Source organism: Fusarium odoratissimum (assembly GCF_000260195.1).
Source record: "Fusarium odoratissimum NRRL 54006 unplaced genomic scaffold supercont1.33, whole genome shotgun sequence".
Classification (NCBI taxonomy): Eukaryota; Fungi; Ascomycota; class Sordariomycetes; order Hypocreales; family Nectriaceae; genus Fusarium; species Fusarium odoratissimum.
In genome coordinates, this window is record NW_022158779.1 from 179,342 (window position 1) to 196,176 (window position 16,835).

Sequence of the window (16,835 nt, forward strand, 5' to 3'; positions counted from 1 at the left end):
TCTTTGTTTTACATCTTAATAGACCTCAGCTATACACCATGCACCCTCACGCTGATCTTCTGAAACGCAACCTTGGTTTTTAGGCTGAATGACCGATCCTCGTCCTCCCCTTCCTAATCAAAGACCTTAGTTCTCGGCCCAGTTCCTAGTTCGCGGACGTGTCTGGGGTCTTCGGCAGTCAATGCAACCTCCGCCCCATTCGAGGTGGCTCTATGGCAAGACTTGCATCGATGCCATGTGGCTCCATGTTACGAATGCCGACTCTTGCTTTCCCATTCGAGATCATGTCTTGTCCTAAATCGGACGATCCGGGCATTGTTCCTCCGAAATTGCACAAAGGCCGGATAAACCAGACCCCTACGGTTAGCATGTTTCATAGTACGGAGATGAGTACCGACTTGGTTGAGTTTCCGGGATATCATCGACCCACTAATCACATTGGGATGACTGCTGTCAACTGGTCAAACAAGCATTTTCATCGATCCTTACTTTCCCAGTGGTTATCTCGCCGGCAAAATTGGGTATACACTTCATACAGACTTGGATCGATCTCGGACACTTTCACATCCATGTTAGGCAATTCCTTTTCTCCACAAGTTTCGCGAACTTGGGCCAGACTCGGATGATGTAAAGCAATTAAGGATCGCCTAAGTGCTACTATTTGGCAATATAAATACGACGAGAGTCCTCGTCAATCAGTCTCTTCATCCCATCAACCAACAGCTTCAGCCTCCAACAGTCTTCTTCAAGTCAACATCATCAAAATGGTTTCCTTCACCTCCCTCCTCGCCGCCGTCTCGGCTGTCACTGGCGTCATGGCCCTTCCCTCCGCTCAGCCCGTTGACGGCATGAGCGTTGTCGAGCGTGACCCTCCCACAAACGTCCTCGACAAGCGCACTCAGCCCACTACTGGCACAAGCGGTGGTTACTACTTCTCTTTCTGGACTGATACACCCAACTCTGTCACCTACACCAACGGCAACGGTGGCCAGTTCAGCATGCAGTGGAGCGGCAACGGCAACCACGTCGGTGGAAAGGGTTGGATGCCTGGTACTTCTCGGTAAGTTCCCCCTGTGCTGCCTCTCTGAGCCTCATACTAACTTCATGTGCAGCACCATCAAGTACTCTGGTTCTTACAACCCCAACGGCAACAGCTACCTCGCTGTTTACGGTTGGACCCGCAACCCTCTCATTGAGTACTATATCGTTGAGAACTTCGGCACTTACAACCCCTCTTCCGGTGGCCAGAAGAAGGGTGAGGTCAATGTTGACGGATCTGTCTACGATATCTACGTCAGCACCCGTGTCAACGCCCCCTCCATCGACGGTAACAAGACCTTTCAGCAGTACTGGTCTGTCCGACGCAACAAGCGTTCCAGCGGATCCGTCAACACTGGTGCTCATTTCCAGGCCTGGAAGAACGTCGGCCTCAACCTTGGCACCCACGACTATCAGATCCTTGCTGTTGAGGGTTACTACAGCTCTGGCTCTGCCAGCATGACTGTCTCCCAGTAAAGAGGCATTATGACTAGAAGTTCTGGGGGCCATGATGATATGGTAGTCTCTTGAAGATAGCCATTCTCTGTATCTTCGGAAGCTTCAGATGGGATTACGTGTTTACGAGTCCGGACTTGTGACTGGACTTCACTCAGGACCGGTCTTTACTTCATTGTACATAGCTTAGCACCTAACTGAACATACAACGATAGCCGGCTTGCTCGGCTTTTTTACGTACATACTTTTTTTTGTGGCCAATATAGAGTGACATGCGATCTTGGCGGCCTGATGATACACAGACCAGTTCCCATAGAAGCCAATAACAAGATTCAATTTCTGAGTCGCTTGAGCCTCCAACACCTTTGTAGAATACAAAGCCAATTTAACAGAAGGGTATATCATAGTAAATCATACAAATATTCCTTCGTTAATGATCAAGTTTCCTTCTCGTCTCTCATCTTTATACTACTGAGAACCTCCGTTGCATATCTTCACTCAAGTGAACGTTGGATGGCTGACTCAACATTTCTGGGTCTAACGATATCATCGGTCTCCTTGAGTTTTGGCTTGAGTCTCCCTTACTATCTTGACCGCTACTCTGACCGTAGTACTGAATCTTTTCTCGCCAGTTGAAGAAGGGTCGTAGTGATGGGAGGCATGCGATAATCAGGCCAATGCAAGCATCGATGAAACTCCATAATTCTGTTTACGAGATGGATGGCATTGATTAGTTTCTTTCTTCCACAAGAGGTAAGTTTTTCATTTAGAAATACTTACCGACAAGGCTAATTGTGATCACCAAATCTCCACCATATTGCTCAATCTGGGCAAAGCGGACTACGCAGAAGATGATATTGATAAGACCAAGGAGAAACGTGGCGTATAGACTATATCTCAGTCTTCTCCTCAATGTGAGCTCGGGGATAACGAGCCATGGCAGAATGAAAACTGTACATCAATGTCGATTAGTAGAGATCATTGACAAGATGTGAGGACATGACATACTCAGGATGTCCCCACTGATGTTTAGAACCCATGAAATTTCAAAGTTGGTTTTGATGCTTTTAACGGTGCATCTTTGTTCCGATAATGTCCTTGATGATGTGTTAGTATAATCTATAGAGCATATGCTGCCATTGATATATTTACCAATTTCTCCATACTGGTAGACATGAGAGGCTGAGTAGCAGTATTGTAATAACGAAGCCCATGGCAACGTAGACGATAACCACCCATAGGAATCGACGTCGCTTTACCATAAAGACGGGGAAAATCTGTAAGTACACAGCAAGTAGAGCTGCCTTAGATAAGTAGAAAGTCACATAAAATGGATAGTTGGCAAAATAGTAGAGCTGTTCGCAACATCTTAGCTGATAACATGCCTTGGTGATCTCAAGCGTGTATACCTTGTAGAAGCTTTCTGCCTCTTCAGCTGTTCCTTCGAATCCAGCAAGATCGAATGTGATACCAGGTTTGAAAATGCCTATGCGGTAGAAGTAGATATCGAAGCTTGCTGTCGCCACGGCCGAAACCCATGCGGCGCACATGAACACATCGCTCGCGAGTAGACTTCGCCGTTGTAGAACGAGTCGGAGGTATAGTCGCGCTAAAATTACTGCGGTCGCGATGGAGATAAGGGCCCATTCAGTAGCCTGCGAATGGTTCAGTAATGTCGCGTGTCGTAAGAGACGACGTATCCTACGATGACTGTTGGGCCACTTGGATCTATTGGCATCTTGGAGATTGCTGAGTCTCGTACAACATCAACTGGCGAGATGAGGACCGCGCCTTGATGATGAAGTCCTAGTCGCTAGCATTACCACTCGGGGACAGATGATGCAACACGAACGTTGAAGGGGGTCCCCAGAGGAAAAGGGAGGTCTGCAAATGTAGCAGTCACACATACCTAAGCAACAGCGATAGTTTGCGTTTGCATTCCTCCCGGATACAGGGCAGAAGAAACTGGAGTGATCTGCTAAGTTTAATCTGAGACTCGTCAAGCCACATTCTGGTCCAGAACACCATCTACCACTGCTCCCGTCAAGACTTTCGGTAATAATCATGTCAATCCCACGCGTTCAAATTCAACACTGACGATATCCCCGGATTCATGTGGGCGACGCGTTTCTCGAACTCTCATCCAGTGAATGCATCTCTACGGAGATGATCTATCTGCAGTTTTCTAGACCTCGAGTTTATCTGCGGAGAGAACGGTCCAGCCCTCCACACTTGACGCCGCATACCCGCGCCCCTGAAAGGTTTCAGCCATTTGACCTGGCAGCCACCAATCTTCAGCGGACCGATGTCACGTCAACTGACACAACGACGAAGACTTATGGCGCTAGCCCAGTCTCTGCTGATCGGGGGATCCATGTTGGCATGTTTCTGGGAAGGAGGCGCAATACTTCTTTGCAGCCTTTTGAACGTGGACTTGGGATATTATACATCCAAACAAAATATCAACACCTCTTATCACGTCAAGAGATATGAGTCAAGGCGCCCGATGCAATCAGCTGTCAGCTTTATCAACCTAGAATAGACTTATCAAAAGCTTTGAGTTACAAGAACAGAATATCCATAGATTTATATACCAACTCTATAAATAAGATACAATGACCGACCCTCACGATCTATGCGCCATTCGTGGCTGTGTCCTTGGGCACCTGCTTGTCCATTAAATCCTTCAATTCACCAAAAGCCTTGAGGATAGTAGGCGTCTCAGCAATGATATCCTTCTTGGTCTCGTCGCCCAGCTTTCCAGCACCAGCAAGCCAGAGATCATCACCGACACCACCATGAAATCCGAGAGCAGGTCGTGTATCAACCACATTGAGCTTCATGCCTTTCAGGGTCTTATCCAGAGATTCGCTTGCAGCCTTTCCTCCAAAGATACCATAGCTGATAATCAGAACACCCTTGCCAATCCACTCGTTATACAAGTAATCAATAGCGTTCTTGGTACCGCCTGCAAGACCAAAGTTATACTCGGGAATGACAATGACATAGCCGTCGTGCTTCTTGATCTCGTTACTCCAGGCAATAGAGTGGGCATGCTTGAAGGATCCCTTGTCGGGTACCATGGCGGGCATGATTTCTTCATCGAACACGGGGAGGTTGAAGTCTGCGACATCTACTAGAGAGATCTTGGTGTTCTTGCTGGCGTCTGCATCGCCAGTGAGGATGTCGTTGATGACGCTCGTAACCTGAGGGCCAACTCGACTTTTGCGAGTGCTTGTTGTGATTAGAGCGATGTTCTTGATGGCAGCCATATTGTGTTTGCGCTTTCTAAAATTGTGATTTAATGAGATAAAGGGACTTTGAAGGGAGGAGTTTATGTGATGAGTGAAGAGATATTCTTGAAACTTTATCCAGTATTCAACCTATTTATACGCGATTAGTTTAATAGATACCCTAGCTCTTCTTACAAGATTAATAATTTCATATGCCCGCAAGGCATGTGGGCTGTTCTGCTTTCTTACAAATCCCGACTTCTACCCGCGCGTTTCGGTGGATGATGGATCGCCGATACAGCAGAAGTCTGATGCTTGGCTCTGCGGCACTGCATGACACGGTTATCTCACGCGCGGCTCGGTTATTCGAAAATCGCTGGTATGGTAAGCAAGTTGGGGGCCAGTAAGCAGCCACTCCTCGATCGGCTTGCTGAGAGCTGTCAGCAATTATCGGCAAAAGCGGTGCCGCAAAGGCCGTTTTCATGATGTGTTTTGTTACAATTCGATCCGCATGTTATTAATTCTTGATGAAATGCGACTTTAAATATTGCGATCATTTATTAAACCCCGGGAGTCAGAGCTCAGCCGATATCTCACATCATCTAGTTGTTGATCACTGCTGAGTATTGGGGCTTGACCTAAACTAGTAATCGATTCGATCAATTCACCATCTCCTCATCCTCTTCTCCATATTCTTCTTCAGCCGCTCGAATATAGTGCTCTAACCATCGATCGACAAAAGTAGGGTAGTCCTCAACGTCCCTTTCTTCAAGCTGATACGGAGCGACTAATCTCTCATAAGCTGCTTCACCATCTTCACTGCTCGGTGGTGACAGACTGTTCATCTCATCGGTAAACCGAACACCACCATCAGATTCTATATCGACACTCGATTCCCTCCCTCCCCCCTCAAAAATATCAGGGGATGGACTCTCCTCTTCTGCGTAGTCATCATCTTCATAATCTTCCGAAATATGATCTATATAAGTCATATGGGAAGGATTAGACTCCGGGCTGCGAGCTAAGAACCATTCACGATATATAGCTTGAGCGTAGCCTGGGACGTCAGCGTCTCTTTTTGGCTCCGCATCATGCTCATCAGCCTGTGGCGTAAACTCTTCACAATCTGAACATGCGATATGCTTGCAGCGTCTCACAGGTTGTTTCCAGTAGTCATCATCGCCGCCTGTTTCCGGATATCGCTCATCGTTCCAGTACGGGCAGAGGGCTTCATACCCCTCCCATAATCTCTCGAAGTCTTTCCTTCTGTAATTTCTGTTATACCTGGGCACTCTGGGGTATGCATGTCGGTATTGGCTAACATCGTGGCCGCATATCGTAAGAGCAGCATCCCACAGATCGCCCCTGTACGACCCTTTGGACGAATACTGGTTATCGCCATCATTAGGTAAATATGCACGCATTGAAACGCTATGCTGATGGTGGTCAACCGCAAGGATGTCTGCTCCTTGTTGGATCAGGAAGACTACGGCTTCCAACTCGTCTCGATCCCTGCTTCGATGAGCTTTGTAAACAAGACTATGCAAGCATGTGAACCCTAGCGTCTGGTGATCGTCCGGAGACCATGACTTTGCTACGCGAGCGTTAAGGTTGGCGCCAGCCGCCGCCAGCATAGCAACTGCTTTCTTCTTGCTCGTTGCCCTGCTTTCTGCCATACAAACTTGGTGAAGTCTTGTCCTTCCATTCAGGTCGAAGCTCTCTAGATCATGCATCGTGAAGTGTCCCCCGTGCTTGAGGAAGAGCTCTGCGGAGGGCTAGACTGTGTCAGTACACATGGTTGCTATCTTTCGAATACTTACGAGATCTAGGTTACAAGCCGTGGACAGTGGGTTATCCCACCCTGGGTATGACAACGTGGGGTCAGCCATATTCTCGAGTAGTACAAGTGTTGTATCGTGTCTGTCCAGCCCTGCTATACGCGACAGAGCCGTGCCCGTATGCTCTCCCATCTCATCCACATCTGCTCCAGACTCGATCAAGAATTTGCACATCTCCACGCTCGCCGTAGCTGCATACTTCAGAAGGGTCAGTAAAAGTTTCAGGGACCCACAGATAACACTCTTACATGTAAAAGTGGCATACCCTGCTCGTCATGATCACGCAGACTTGCTTTGCCCTCCTGTAGCATGGTCATGAACTCCTTGAGGGAGCCCTGTTTCACCAGAGTAAAGACAAGCGAGTCATTCGGGACTATGCGACAGATAGATATACGCGGGATACTTTGGATGCTCCGATCGAAAAGTTGCCCTTGGGAAAGTGACACCAAAAACATCCAGGGAGAATTCGAGGGGCGGAACACGATGTTAGCAACGACATCGCGAAAGGTGTCGACATTTCCAGACGCGTCGATATCCCTGGTACATATCCTTCTTCTCTTGTTGGTTGAGATCGTGAGATAGCCATGGTCAACATCGATTTCCTCTCTCAGCCGCTTTTGCTTAATGATCGTGCCATGAGGTAGGTGAGAACGGAGTTTTCGAGAACCAGAGACTAATACGTAGGATCAGTTATGCGTCAGAGGAACAAAAAGATTGTATAGTTACCAGACTGATTGATTGCAATAATAGGAGCGGAAAGAATCAGTCCCTCTATCAGCTTCAGGTCTCTACCGAACGCCTTTGCATCATCCTCTGTGACGGAACTGTAGCTGGTGGAGTTGCTACTGAGTCTAGACTTTTCAATCGACCTCTCCTTGGCAATGACAACAAATCTCCGCAGGTCATCAATGATCTGTTCAGCATCATCGGCGTCCAAAGTCAAGCCGTCATGGTCTATGAGGGTAGAAAGGCGGGATATACTAGATTCCAATTCAGAGCAAAGTGCCATGGCACCAAGCTGACCCGCCATCGCGCCGTCTATAATATCCTCATCGCATGCGGTCGCCGGAAGCTCCTCAGCCTCGACGGCTGCAGCATCCTGATCAAGTCTTGTATGAAGTTTCGATACCTCTCCAAGTATCTGCTCCAGAATAGTGGCCGTCACATTTGCGTGAGTATCTATCCTTGATGACACTTGCAAAATTGATTGTGCTTGAAGAAGGCTAAGGTATAGGTTTATTTGCGTTGACTTGTCTCGTATCCTGCCTCGCGCATTCTCTAGGTCTTCTTTCTTGACGTATGCGAGAACACCCTTGTACATGCGACTCGAACGACTACTGCCAGAGCTTGTAGAGAATTTTGCGAGCCGACATTCTATGCTCGACAGCTCTGTTGTGCATGCCTGCAGAATGTCATTTAATGACTCAATTGTGCTTGTCGGTGCGTGTCGCAGCAAGCTCCCAGATATGCGCCCGAGAACGGACTGTAGTGACTCTATGTCTTTCAATAACTCGGAGACTATCCTTGGTGCATCTTTGATTGATGAGAGTGACTCATTGACAATCTTGACCGATTTAAGGGCTAAGAGGACGAAGGCCAGAGTGCTGGCACCCGCGCCGATTGCTTCCATGGTGGTTTCGATATGCCGAGGCCGCAAATGCTACTCTTGAAACTAGATATGTCACATACTAAAAGTGGCCAATGTTTTCGTTTAAAGGCAGCAAAATTGTTGAGGTAGAACAGAAAGGAAAGCCTTGTGAAGTGCCTGACGTCTCAGCCGCACTGGGCTGTGTTACATTTTACGCGCCGCCCAGGTCTCGTGATTGGCTTCTTATGCAACAAACCATTCCATATTTGTTCCAAACAGCGCAGATCAGCAATCACGAAATACAACGTGGAAAAAATAACAAAACCTTCTTCACTCTTCCTGGGTTCTCACAACAATTTTCTTCCCAATTTTTCCTCCTTCCATGTCTTGAATGCCCTGGATGACCTTCTCCCATCCGACCCCATCAGCAACATGATGCTCGAGTGGCTTCAGAGTCCCAGCAGCAATATGCTTTTCAAGCAACGGAATCCAGTTGGCGATATTGGATGTAATCTGTGCTCCATCCCTCTCGTTGGGACGGCAGAGATGGCCAAGGTCTGCTCTGTACTCGTTGATAGAAGATGGTGTTGAGAATGGGGACCTAACCATACATGAGTGGTGTTTTCAAGCCTGATAATAGGTTTAGAGAACTTACCAAGAGTCAACCGACGCAAGGTATTTCTCTTTCGCATTAGAAGCGGTTTCGAGAGCTTTCACCATGAGTTTGTAACCATAAGTGCTCGCATCCATCATTTTGCCAAAGCTTCCGTCGGTAATCTTCTTGATTTCCGTGACTTGCGCGTCAATCGTCTCACGACTGTCAAAGGTCGCTGAAGCTCCGTTTCTGACAGCAACCTAGGCAAAATCAGCACTACGGTATGAGCACTTAGTTGAAAGGACTCACAGATTGCTTAGACGGAGAGCAAGATGCCAGGACCTTGTATCCGCAGACTTTACCCAGCTGAGAGTGTTAGAGACAAAAGATTGGCCGGGCTCGGGTTGCTACCTGTATTGCAAATTGCCCAACGTTACCACTGCCGCCCAAAACGACGATCCATTCATCTTTTTCCTGGGATTTGTTCACATCGTCAGGAAGCTCGAGCCCTGCCCCACCAAGGAGACACAGGCTTGAAGTCTGTTGAGCTGTCAGTTTCACATTCTCGGTTATTGGTCTGCGAGGTCTCATAGTTACCAGAAGACATGTTCCAATGGTGCAGCTATCTTCAAGGGAGATGTTGTTGCCCCTTTTGAACAGCAAATCTTCCCGAGCCAGGTAAGCATCTTGAAATGGCGTGAATCGATTCTGGCCGACTGGGGCACAGCTGTAGACGTAGTCGCCGACCTTCAGCCTGGCAACGTCGGGTCCAACTTCAATGACAACACCAGCGCCATCACTGCCTAGGATTGCGGGCCACTCGTTTACCATCATCCCAGTGTGATGCTGGAGAGCTTCACTTATTGTTGCCATTAGTCTGGAGCTCTACATACACTGGGTATCCAGTATCATACATGGGATTGAGACCTACGGCGAGGCATTTCACAAGAACCTGCCTGCCTTCGGGGGACGGGCGGGGGATGTTGTCGACGACTTTGTGAGGTTGATTGACCCCTTCGATAATGATACCTGCTTGAGTTGCCATTTTGAATGAAGTGAAATGACAATAAGACTACCGTTGCGTATATCAAGAAACTTTGGAATGGTGATTCATGGATTCATGCCATGAAAGGCGGGGAAGTTGGTATAAATGCATTTACACTACGACCTAATCGAATATTTGGAAGTCAATGCAAGCCACTCATATAAGCTTGAGGAGAGAGGTTACTGATCAATGTAATCTCAACGCCACAACACTATCTCATAGGCTGGCGCCGCCCGCCACGATGTCACCGCGCGTGAACAGTTGGTCCATCTCAAGAGGCGTACTGCCGCTCGGGCTGTTGATGTGCCGAATCTTTGACTACTGTACGGCTGAGATGCTTGGACGTATCATCTCACGTCTCGCATCAGTAAAGCTCAGATATTTTTGCAGGCATAAGCAACAGCTGAAGGACCGGTATGCAAGAGTAAGATGGCTGCAGTTAGGGTTAGTGCGAACGGCATTCTCCGTGGTCCAGTCGCACGTCTGTTGCTATAAGAAATGCGCCATCGTGCAGCTCAACAATTAATCACATAATACCCTTAACTTCTGAAGAATGATATGACTAGCTGTTAAATTTATGGCAAGCTGTGAGTATATTCAGAGCAGGTTTGATGCTTTAAGGAGTAAGCCATCATAAAAAGTCCAAACTACCTACCACTAGCCCAGCTAGACGCTCTCTTCCGTTCGAGCTTTTTAGTTAGAGTTTATAAAATTGTTCAACTCGGAGACATATTCAGAATTTTTGTTTCTCAGAACGAGACGAATCATGTTGATCAGCGCCAGCAGCATAACACTGTCAAGCGAGTCCTCAAAGCGGAGCTCTTAAGAGGGGTGTTTGTCATTTATGACTAGCGATTTACAGCTCTGCTAATACATGAAAAGCGTTGAAGGAAGCCGAAGACAATAGGTTGTTGGTAAATGATGGAACACCAAACCTGGAGGGGACTGAGAAGACTTTCTGGTTGGGGGGTTGTCGAAGCAAGCCAAAGATATTTGTACTGAGAGGTAAATAGACGAGAGCGAAAACATCTTACATAAAACTGCCACGTTTCTTTTAGAATCCATTGTAGGGCCTCTAGGACGAGGAGGAGTTTAGAGAAGGACTAGCTTGAAGGGGTTACGGCAAAGTCGCCCCAGGTATCTTGTGAAGAGTAGTATAGTTGAAACGAGGGGTAAATTACCAGTACGATGCGGCTAAACTCAACATCAACAAGGCTGAGCTTTTTATTGGTCGTGATTTGAGTTTGCGTTCCTTTCAGGAAATCCTTGTCTTCTGTGCGTTAGTCCCAAGCCGACATCCCCGAAGACTATGGTTCACTAACCCAGCCATTTCCCAACCTAGCCGGGCTCCAATGATCAATCATGTAATCCTCTGAGCATTTTTGAGCAACGACTCCATCCCATAAACTTTTTCGGATCACAGGACGACGTTTCCGTGGATCATGGCTCGATATATAAGCGTCAAACCTCCGGACTTCCCAAATAGGAACTGCAAGGAGGAACCCCTCCGAGATGAGCAGTTTCAGTGTTACATCATTTTAATATCCAGTTCAGGGTATTTTGGACACATGACCGTATCGGCTGTCTGTTCCGGGATAGTCGTTTGTGGTGATGGCACTTCAATAATGGCTGAATAAACGTGATGAGTGAGGGGTCGGCCTCGATACAGACGCTCCGAAAGTTTCCACATCGTGAAAGGCTCTTCGGATGTTTTTTGGATCTCATCCGGGAATTATCTGACAGTGGGTTCTTGTCCGGATCTCTTTGCCGATGGAGACGGTGGCCTTGCACTAACGTTTGAGATCCCGTCGTTCCGGGACGTTTAAACTTCAACGATGCAACTACATGCTTTGAAAATGTATATAACGTCTGTCACGGACCTCAATTGAAGTTTCTGCTCTACCCATCCACAGTCAATAGTCAAGTATCATCAGTCAATCTTCAACTTCGACAGCTATGGCATACAAGCTTATCCTCGCCGCCTTTGCGGCTACAGCTCTTGCTGCTCCTGTTGAAGAGCGCCAGTCCTGCAGCAACGGAGTTTGGTATGTCTACGAGTCTCAACTACAACAACATCTACTTACAATGAAACAGGGCTCAGTGTGGTGGCCAGAACTGGAGCGGCACTCCTTGCTGCACCAGCGGAAACAAGTGTGTCAAGCTCAACGACTTCTACTCCCAGTGCCAGCCCGGCACTGCTGAGCCTTCTTCGACTGCTGCTGGACCCAGCTCCACCACTGCCACCAAGACCACCGCCACGGGTGGAAGCTCTACTACTGCTGGAGGCTCTGTCACTTCTGCCCCTCCTGCGGCCAGTGGCAACCCTTACTCTGGTGTTGATCTCTGGGCCAACAGCTACTACCGCTCTGAGGTTATGAACTTGGCTGTTCCTAAGCTGAGCGGTGCCAAGGCTACTGCCGCCGCCAAGGTCGCTGATGTTCCCTCCTTCCAGTGGATGTAAGTCAAGCTTAAATCCAATATTGATTCGTATATTGACAAGGTTCAGGGATACCTACGACCACATTTCTCTCATGGAGGATACCCTTGCTGATATCCGCAAGGCTAACAAGGCTGGTGGCAAGTATGCTGGTCAGTTCGTTGTCTACGATCTTCCCAACCGTGACTGCGCTGCTGCTGCCTCCAATGGAGAGTACTCCCTCGACAAGGACGGTGCCAACAAGTACAAGGCCTACATCGCCAAGATCAAAGGCATCCTCCAGGACTACTCCGACACCAAGGTCATCCTTGTCATTGGTAAGTAAACCATCACTCTTGACATTGCATTAGCTAATTCCATTGCAGAGCCTGACTCTCTTGCTAACCTGGTCACAAACCTGAACGTCGACAAGTGTGCCAAGGCCGAGAGTGCTTACAAGGAACTCACCGTTTACGCTATCAAGGAACTCAACCTCCCCAACGTCTCCATGTACCTCGATGCCGGTCACGGTGGCTGGCTCGGCTGGCCCGCCAACATTGGCCCTGCTGCTAAGCTCTACGCCCAGATCTACAAGGACGCTGGCAAGCCTTCTCGCGTTCGCGGTCTCGTCACCAACGTCGCCAACTACAACGGCTGGAAGCTCTCCACCAAACCCGACTACACCGAGAGCAACCCCAACTACGATGAGCAGCGATACATCAACGCCTTCGCTCCTCTTCTCGCTCAGGAGGGCTGGTCCAATGTCAAGTTCATCGTCGACCAGGGCCGATCTGGTAAGCAGCCTACTGGCCAGAAGGCTCAGGGCGATTGGTGCAACGCCAAGGGTACTGGTTTCGGACTTCGACCTTCCACCAACACTGGTGATGCTCTCGCCGACGCTTTTGTCTGGGTCAAGCCTGGTGGTGAGTCTGATGGTACCTCTGATACCTCTGCTGCTCGCTATGACTACCACTGTGGTCTCGATGATGCTCTCAAGTAAGTTGCTCCATCCAATATTCTCACTACATCCCATGCTAACATTTCATCTTCAGGCCCGCTCCTGAGGCCGGAACCTGGTTCCAGGCTTACTTCGAGCAGCTCCTCGACAACGCCAACCCCTCATTCCTGTAAATTATACAAGAATGGCTGATCTCAACAAAGTGAAAAGTTTGAAGTTAGATCAGAATACTTGTCAAATTCTTGGACCTAGAATGTTTTATCTGGATTGTAGCTAGTTACGAGCACATATAAATTGACATTTGAACATTGGAGCAATACTTTTTCTTTTTCTTCTTTTGGAATGCTAAATCATAAATGAGATAAGAAGCACAAGAAAGAATGACTGACTAGTCAATAATGCCCTGAGGCAAAACTGAAACATAATCCAACGCAGCTGTTTCCTTGCCATCGGCCTTTCCAATGATCACGAGCTTATCACCTGGTTGGATCTTGACACCTTCAAAGGTGATACGAGTGGCAGAGTGACCGTCAAGGAACTCACTTGGCCAATGACCAAGTCGCTCTTCATTGTCTCCAACCCACTTGCCGACCAATCGCTTGTTGAGGTATACAGACCAAGTGGACTTGCCACCAACGATATCATAGTAGTTGACAGCAAGGTTATATGTGCCCTTGGGGGACTTGAGAGTGGTGCTGGCTGTTCCAGTGCTGTTTGTATAGATAGCGACATACTTGGAAGCAGTCTCAGTAGGGGTGACGTTGATAGGCTTATAGCCATCGAGCTCCATCTTCTCAGCCTCGATTCTGTAAGGATGATTGCGAACACGGTTCTGTGTGTCAGGAATGCCAGACAGGTTGCGGTAGAATTCGTTGATGGCGTCTCTCCAAACGATCGAGTGGCCAGCCTGGTACTTTAGTCTAAACAGATCGTGGTCCAGTCTGTCGTCGTCGATCTTGCCCTTCAGCGACGCCCAGGTCTTGTGGAAAGTCTGAGCTGTAGCGGCACCCTTGTAATGAGCATCGTAGAAGTGCTGAATCACAGTCTTACCAGAGTGGAGCTTGAAAGTGTAGGGGACATGGTGGAACCAGAGCATGAGGTCATCGGGGGTCGTTTCGGTGCTCTCGAACCGCTTGGCAACTTCAGAGGGATACTGGCCAGCGTTTCCAGTTCCGTTCTTGACTGTACGATCCATACCAATGTGGTCGCGGGTTGCCCTGGTCCATTGTCCCCAGCCGTTGTTGTCCTGCGAAGCTGGGTTGGGTCCGTAATGGGCGTAGAGAATATCGGTCAAGGTCTGAATGCCCAGGTTGCCGGAATAGTTCTCATAGGCTGGCCAAGAAGCCATAGACATATCAGTAATGGCTTTTCGGACCTTGTTGTCGAGTCCGAAGGTCAGACGCGTCCAGTCCTCGAGAATTTCCTGTGAATCCGCCGTGGGGTCCCAAGCGAGACGTCCAAATGCGTACAGGTTTGACATCGACAGATGACTTCCAAGCCACGTCTTGTCCAAACCAACATTTGTGACACCAGCATATCCTCCTAGGCGTCGCTTGAATACTTTTCCGGATACGATATCGCGGACTTGGGACTTTTTGCCGTCGATTCGCATGTCGAAATCCAGGATCGTCTTCCACAGCGGAGGCAGATAGACCAGATGACATTGCTGTCCTAAGTACTCTTGACTGATCTGCAGTTCAATAGCACTATTGGTCTTTCTAAGATGTGAAAACAAAGGCGAGACTGGCTCCCGTATCTGAAAGTCAATGGGGCCGTATTTGATCTGAACGACTACGTTGTCGTCAAACTTTCCGTCCAGCTCCTTGAAGAACTCGACAGCGGCGTTGGCGCGGTCAGCCTTCCAGTCATTCCAGTCAAGCTTGTCATAAACAAAGGCTCTGAACATAACGACACCGCCGTGGGGCTCAAGAGCTTTAGCAAACATGTTGGCGCCATCAGCCAAAGTGCGGTTATACGTGATAGGTCCGGGCTGGCCCTCCGAGTTCGCCTTGACCAAATAGCCAGCCATGTCAGGAATGCCATCATAAAGACCATCAATCAATTCATGCCACCACTTGATAACCTTCTCGTCAAGAGGATCAAAGGTATCCAGGCCTCCGAGCAACTGGGGCGATGCAAAGTTGAGAGAGAGACCGACTTGAACACCCCAGGGACGAAGCAGGTCGGCAATCTCGATAAGACCCTTGCGGTTCTCGGAGTTAAAGAGTCTCACGTCGGCGTTGACGTTGTTGATGACGACAGCGTTGATACCGATGGAGGCGAGAAGACGCCCAAAGAGGGGAACTCGTGAGAGATCCTTTCGCACGTTTTTGACGCCGTCAAAAAAGATAGAAGGACCTCCATAGCCTCTCTCGATGGAGCCATGGGTTGAGCTTGCGTTGAGGTTGTCCCACTGGTTGGCCCATCGAATGGGCGCACTGGGGTTCGATGCGTACTCGACTTTCTCGAAGTTGCCCTGACCGAGCATGGAGAGATATTCAAAGGCGCCATACAGAGCACCGCGCTCATTCTGGCCAATGATCGTGACAGAGTTGCCAGAAGTGCTGAGCCAGTAGCCATCAGCCTCAAGCTTGGGATGAGATAATTTGCCCTTGCAAGACTTCTTGAGGTTCTCCTCGGTGGTAACGACAATTGACTGTGAGAAGTCGCACGACTTTGAATTGGCCTCAGTCTTCAGGTCGATGTTGAGAATACCGCTGAAGCCCTTTTGGAGTTCCGAGCCAGCACTGCCGAGGGGACTCTTCTTGGAACCACCAATGATATGGATCTTTCGAGGAAGCGACTTGGCATTAATGGAGACGCTTGATGGCAAGCGAGCATATCTCAGCCAACCATCAATGCCATCCTCTGCGATAACGCAGGTGAACAAAGCGAAGAGTAAAGTCGAGAGCCACATGGTGACCTATGACTGCGACTGTAATAGTCTGTGACGTCCCGTCTGATTGAAGCGAGGCCATCGTCTTATATCGCAGCATGTCTCACGATGATATGCGGAGTAATTACTGGTGAATTCATTCAGGCTATTTGAATTAGCCTTGGGATTATGGCTACGGCTGAGATCGACAGCCGATGATGCTGTATTAGTTAGTCCATCAATCGGCAATCAGGTTCACTTCGGGGCAAATGGACCGAGCTTCACTGTTCGTCCGGTCTTGGCTGATCTTTTGGACTCAGGTGGACTAGGGTCGTACCATGAGAATTGCGGATATAAGGAAACAACATCAGTAAAGCCCTGGGAGAGCTTCATCTAAGATTAGCTAAGCTACCATAATTTATGATGAGCACTTCTAAGCTGCCATAATCTAGTCTAAACTCTATAATAACCATCGAGAGATTAAGCTCTGTCAATGGCAGATCCATCTGGCAATAAAACGGGACAGTGCGTAGCTTTAGGTATTTCCCCGCGAAATGACATCGGCAATCTCTCCGAAATTCTATTGCCAATGTTGATCTTTGTACTGAAGCGTGTAAGCTGAAGTTTATGTATTTAGGCAAAAACGATGTCGGCGATCAGTTATGCCGTTCCATGCAAGGGAGCATGACATGATGGGATCTGCACAACTCATGTATAACATGGATGATGTGCTATGCATATGCTATGCACAGAAATGCACAGAAATCCATTTTGAACAGAACAGACAATTGTT

General features: G+C 48.4%; 7 protein-coding genes across 7 annotated transcripts; 2 read left to right on the forward strand and 5 right to left on the reverse strand.

Moving 5' to 3' along the window:
* The first annotated feature begins 504 nt into the window (after positions 1–504).
* Positions 505–1,753, forward strand: FOIG_13442 (endo-1,4-beta-xylanase B). The gene is made up of 2 exons (XM_031214593.1): positions 505–1,060; positions 1,113–1,753. The coding sequence occupies exons 1-2, from the start codon at positions 765–767 to the stop codon at positions 1,513–1,515; spliced, it is 699 nt and encodes a 232-aa protein (XP_031055684.1). The 5' UTR covers positions 505–764; the 3' UTR covers positions 1,516–1,753.
* A 93-nt stretch (positions 1,754–1,846) lies between these two features.
* On the reverse strand, positions 1,847–3,333 carry FOIG_13443 (uncharacterized protein). The gene is made up of 6 exons (XM_031214594.1): positions 3,200–3,333; positions 2,904–3,149; positions 2,647–2,849; positions 2,503–2,591; positions 2,275–2,445; positions 1,847–2,199 (listed from the first exon to the last, which is right to left on the reverse strand). Exons 1-6 carry the CDS (start codon positions 3,230–3,232, stop codon positions 1,958–1,960), a joined length of 984 nt encoding a protein of 327 aa, XP_031055685.1. The 5' UTR covers positions 3,233–3,333; the 3' UTR covers positions 1,847–1,957.
* Positions 3,334–4,127: 794 nt separating this feature from the next.
* Positions 4,128–4,766, reverse strand: FOIG_13444 (uncharacterized protein; the record flags this gene model as incomplete). Its single annotated transcript, XM_031214595.1, has 1 exon — positions 4,128–4,766. One exon carries the CDS (start codon positions 4,764–4,766, stop codon positions 4,128–4,130), a length of 639 nt encoding a protein of 212 aa, XP_031055686.1.
* Positions 4,767–5,234: 468 nt separating this feature from the next.
* On the reverse strand, positions 5,235–8,316 carry FOIG_13445 (uncharacterized protein). Its single transcript, XM_031214596.1, has 4 exons — positions 7,292–8,316; positions 6,814–7,238; positions 6,548–6,763; positions 5,235–6,502 (listed from the first exon to the last, which is right to left on the reverse strand). The coding sequence occupies exons 1-4, from the start codon at positions 8,193–8,195 to the stop codon at positions 5,387–5,389; spliced, it is 2,661 nt and encodes an 886-aa protein (XP_031055687.1). The 5' UTR covers positions 8,196–8,316; the 3' UTR covers positions 5,235–5,386.
* Positions 8,317–8,373: 57 nt separating this feature from the next.
* FOIG_13446 (uncharacterized protein) lies at positions 8,374–9,889 on the reverse strand. Its single transcript, XM_031214597.1, has 6 exons — positions 9,663–9,889; positions 9,346–9,607; positions 9,160–9,288; positions 9,058–9,114; positions 8,809–9,008; positions 8,374–8,754 (listed from the first exon to the last, which is right to left on the reverse strand). The coding sequence occupies exons 1-6, from the start codon at positions 9,791–9,793 to the stop codon at positions 8,484–8,486; spliced, it is 1,050 nt and encodes a 349-aa protein (XP_031055688.1). The 5' UTR covers positions 9,794–9,889; the 3' UTR covers positions 8,374–8,483.
* A 1,808-nt stretch (positions 9,890–11,697) lies between these two features.
* Positions 11,698–13,482, forward strand: FOIG_13447 (endoglucanase type B). The gene is made up of 5 exons (XM_031214598.1): positions 11,698–11,838; positions 11,888–12,250; positions 12,300–12,547; positions 12,596–13,205; positions 13,262–13,482. The coding sequence occupies exons 1-5, from the start codon at positions 11,750–11,752 to the stop codon at positions 13,338–13,340; spliced, it is 1,389 nt and encodes a 462-aa protein (XP_031055689.1). The 5' UTR covers positions 11,698–11,749; the 3' UTR covers positions 13,341–13,482.
* FOIG_13448 (alpha-glucuronidase) lies at positions 13,411–16,166 on the reverse strand. Its single transcript, XM_031214599.1, has one exon. It carries the CDS (start codon positions 16,082–16,084, stop codon positions 13,556–13,558), a length of 2,529 nt encoding a protein of 842 aa, XP_031055690.1. The 5' UTR covers positions 16,085–16,166; the 3' UTR covers positions 13,411–13,555.
* Positions 16,167–16,835: the final 669 nt, after the last annotated feature.

What these genes read in the sequence shown, in the direction of transcription:
- FOIG_13445 (XM_031214596.1), bottom strand. Translation starts at nt 8,195, where the DNA reads ATGGAAGCAATCGGCGCGGGTGCCAGCACTCTGGCCTTCGTCCTCTTA. An exon ending in TATTGCAATCAATCAGTCTG is followed by an intron (nt 7,239 to 7,291) that starts GTAACTATACAA and finishes CCTACGTATTAG; the next exon opens with TCTCTGGTTCTCGAAAACTC. An exon ending in CGGCTTGTAACCTAGATCTC is followed by an intron (nt 6,503 to 6,547) that starts GTAAGTATTCGA and finishes GACACAGTCTAG; the next exon opens with CCCTCCGCAGAGCTCTTCCT.
- FOIG_13446 (XM_031214597.1), bottom strand. Translation starts at nt 9,793, where the DNA reads ATGGCAACTCAAGCAGGTATCATTATCGAAGGGGTCAATCAACCTCAC. An exon ending in CCATTGGAACATGTCTTCTG is followed by an intron (nt 9,289 to 9,345) that starts GTAACTATGAGA and finishes ACAGCTCAACAG; the next exon opens with ACTTCAAGCCTGTGTCTCCT. An exon ending in TTGGGCAATTTGCAATACAG is followed by an intron (nt 9,115 to 9,159) that starts GTAGCAACCCGA and finishes TAACACTCTCAG; the next exon opens with CTGGGTAAAGTCTGCGGATA.
- FOIG_13447 (XM_031214598.1), top strand. Translation starts at nt 11,750, where the DNA reads ATGGCATACAAGCTTATCCTCGCCGCCTTTGCGGCTACAGCTCTTGCT. An exon ending in TCCTGCAGCAACGGAGTTTG is followed by an intron (nt 11,839 to 11,887) that starts GTATGTCTACGA and finishes ACAATGAAACAG; the next exon opens with GGCTCAGTGTGGTGGCCAGA. An exon ending in GTTCCCTCCTTCCAGTGGAT is followed by an intron (nt 12,251 to 12,299) that starts GTAAGTCAAGCT and finishes GACAAGGTTCAG; the next exon opens with GGATACCTACGACCACATTT.
- FOIG_13443 (XM_031214594.1), bottom strand. Translation starts at nt 3,232, where the DNA reads ATGCCAATAGATCCAAGTGGCCCAACAGTCATC. An exon ending in CATCAGTGGGGACATCCTGA is followed by an intron (nt 2,446 to 2,502) that starts GTATGTCATGTC and finishes ATTGATGTACAG; the next exon opens with TTTTCATTCTGCCATGGCTC. An exon ending in GATCACAATTAGCCTTGTCG is followed by an intron (nt 2,200 to 2,274) that starts GTAAGTATTTCT and finishes TCTCGTAAACAG; the next exon opens with AATTATGGAGTTTCATCGAT.
- FOIG_13442 (XM_031214593.1), top strand. Translation starts at nt 765, where the DNA reads ATGGTTTCCTTCACCTCCCTCCTCGCCGCCGTCTCGGCTGTCACTGGC. An exon ending in TGGATGCCTGGTACTTCTCG is followed by an intron (nt 1,061 to 1,112) that starts GTAAGTTCCCCC and finishes CTTCATGTGCAG; the next exon opens with CACCATCAAGTACTCTGGTT.
- FOIG_13448 (XM_031214599.1), bottom strand. Translation starts at nt 16,084, where the DNA reads ATGTGGCTCTCGACTTTACTCTTCGCTTTGTTCACCTGCGTTATCGCA.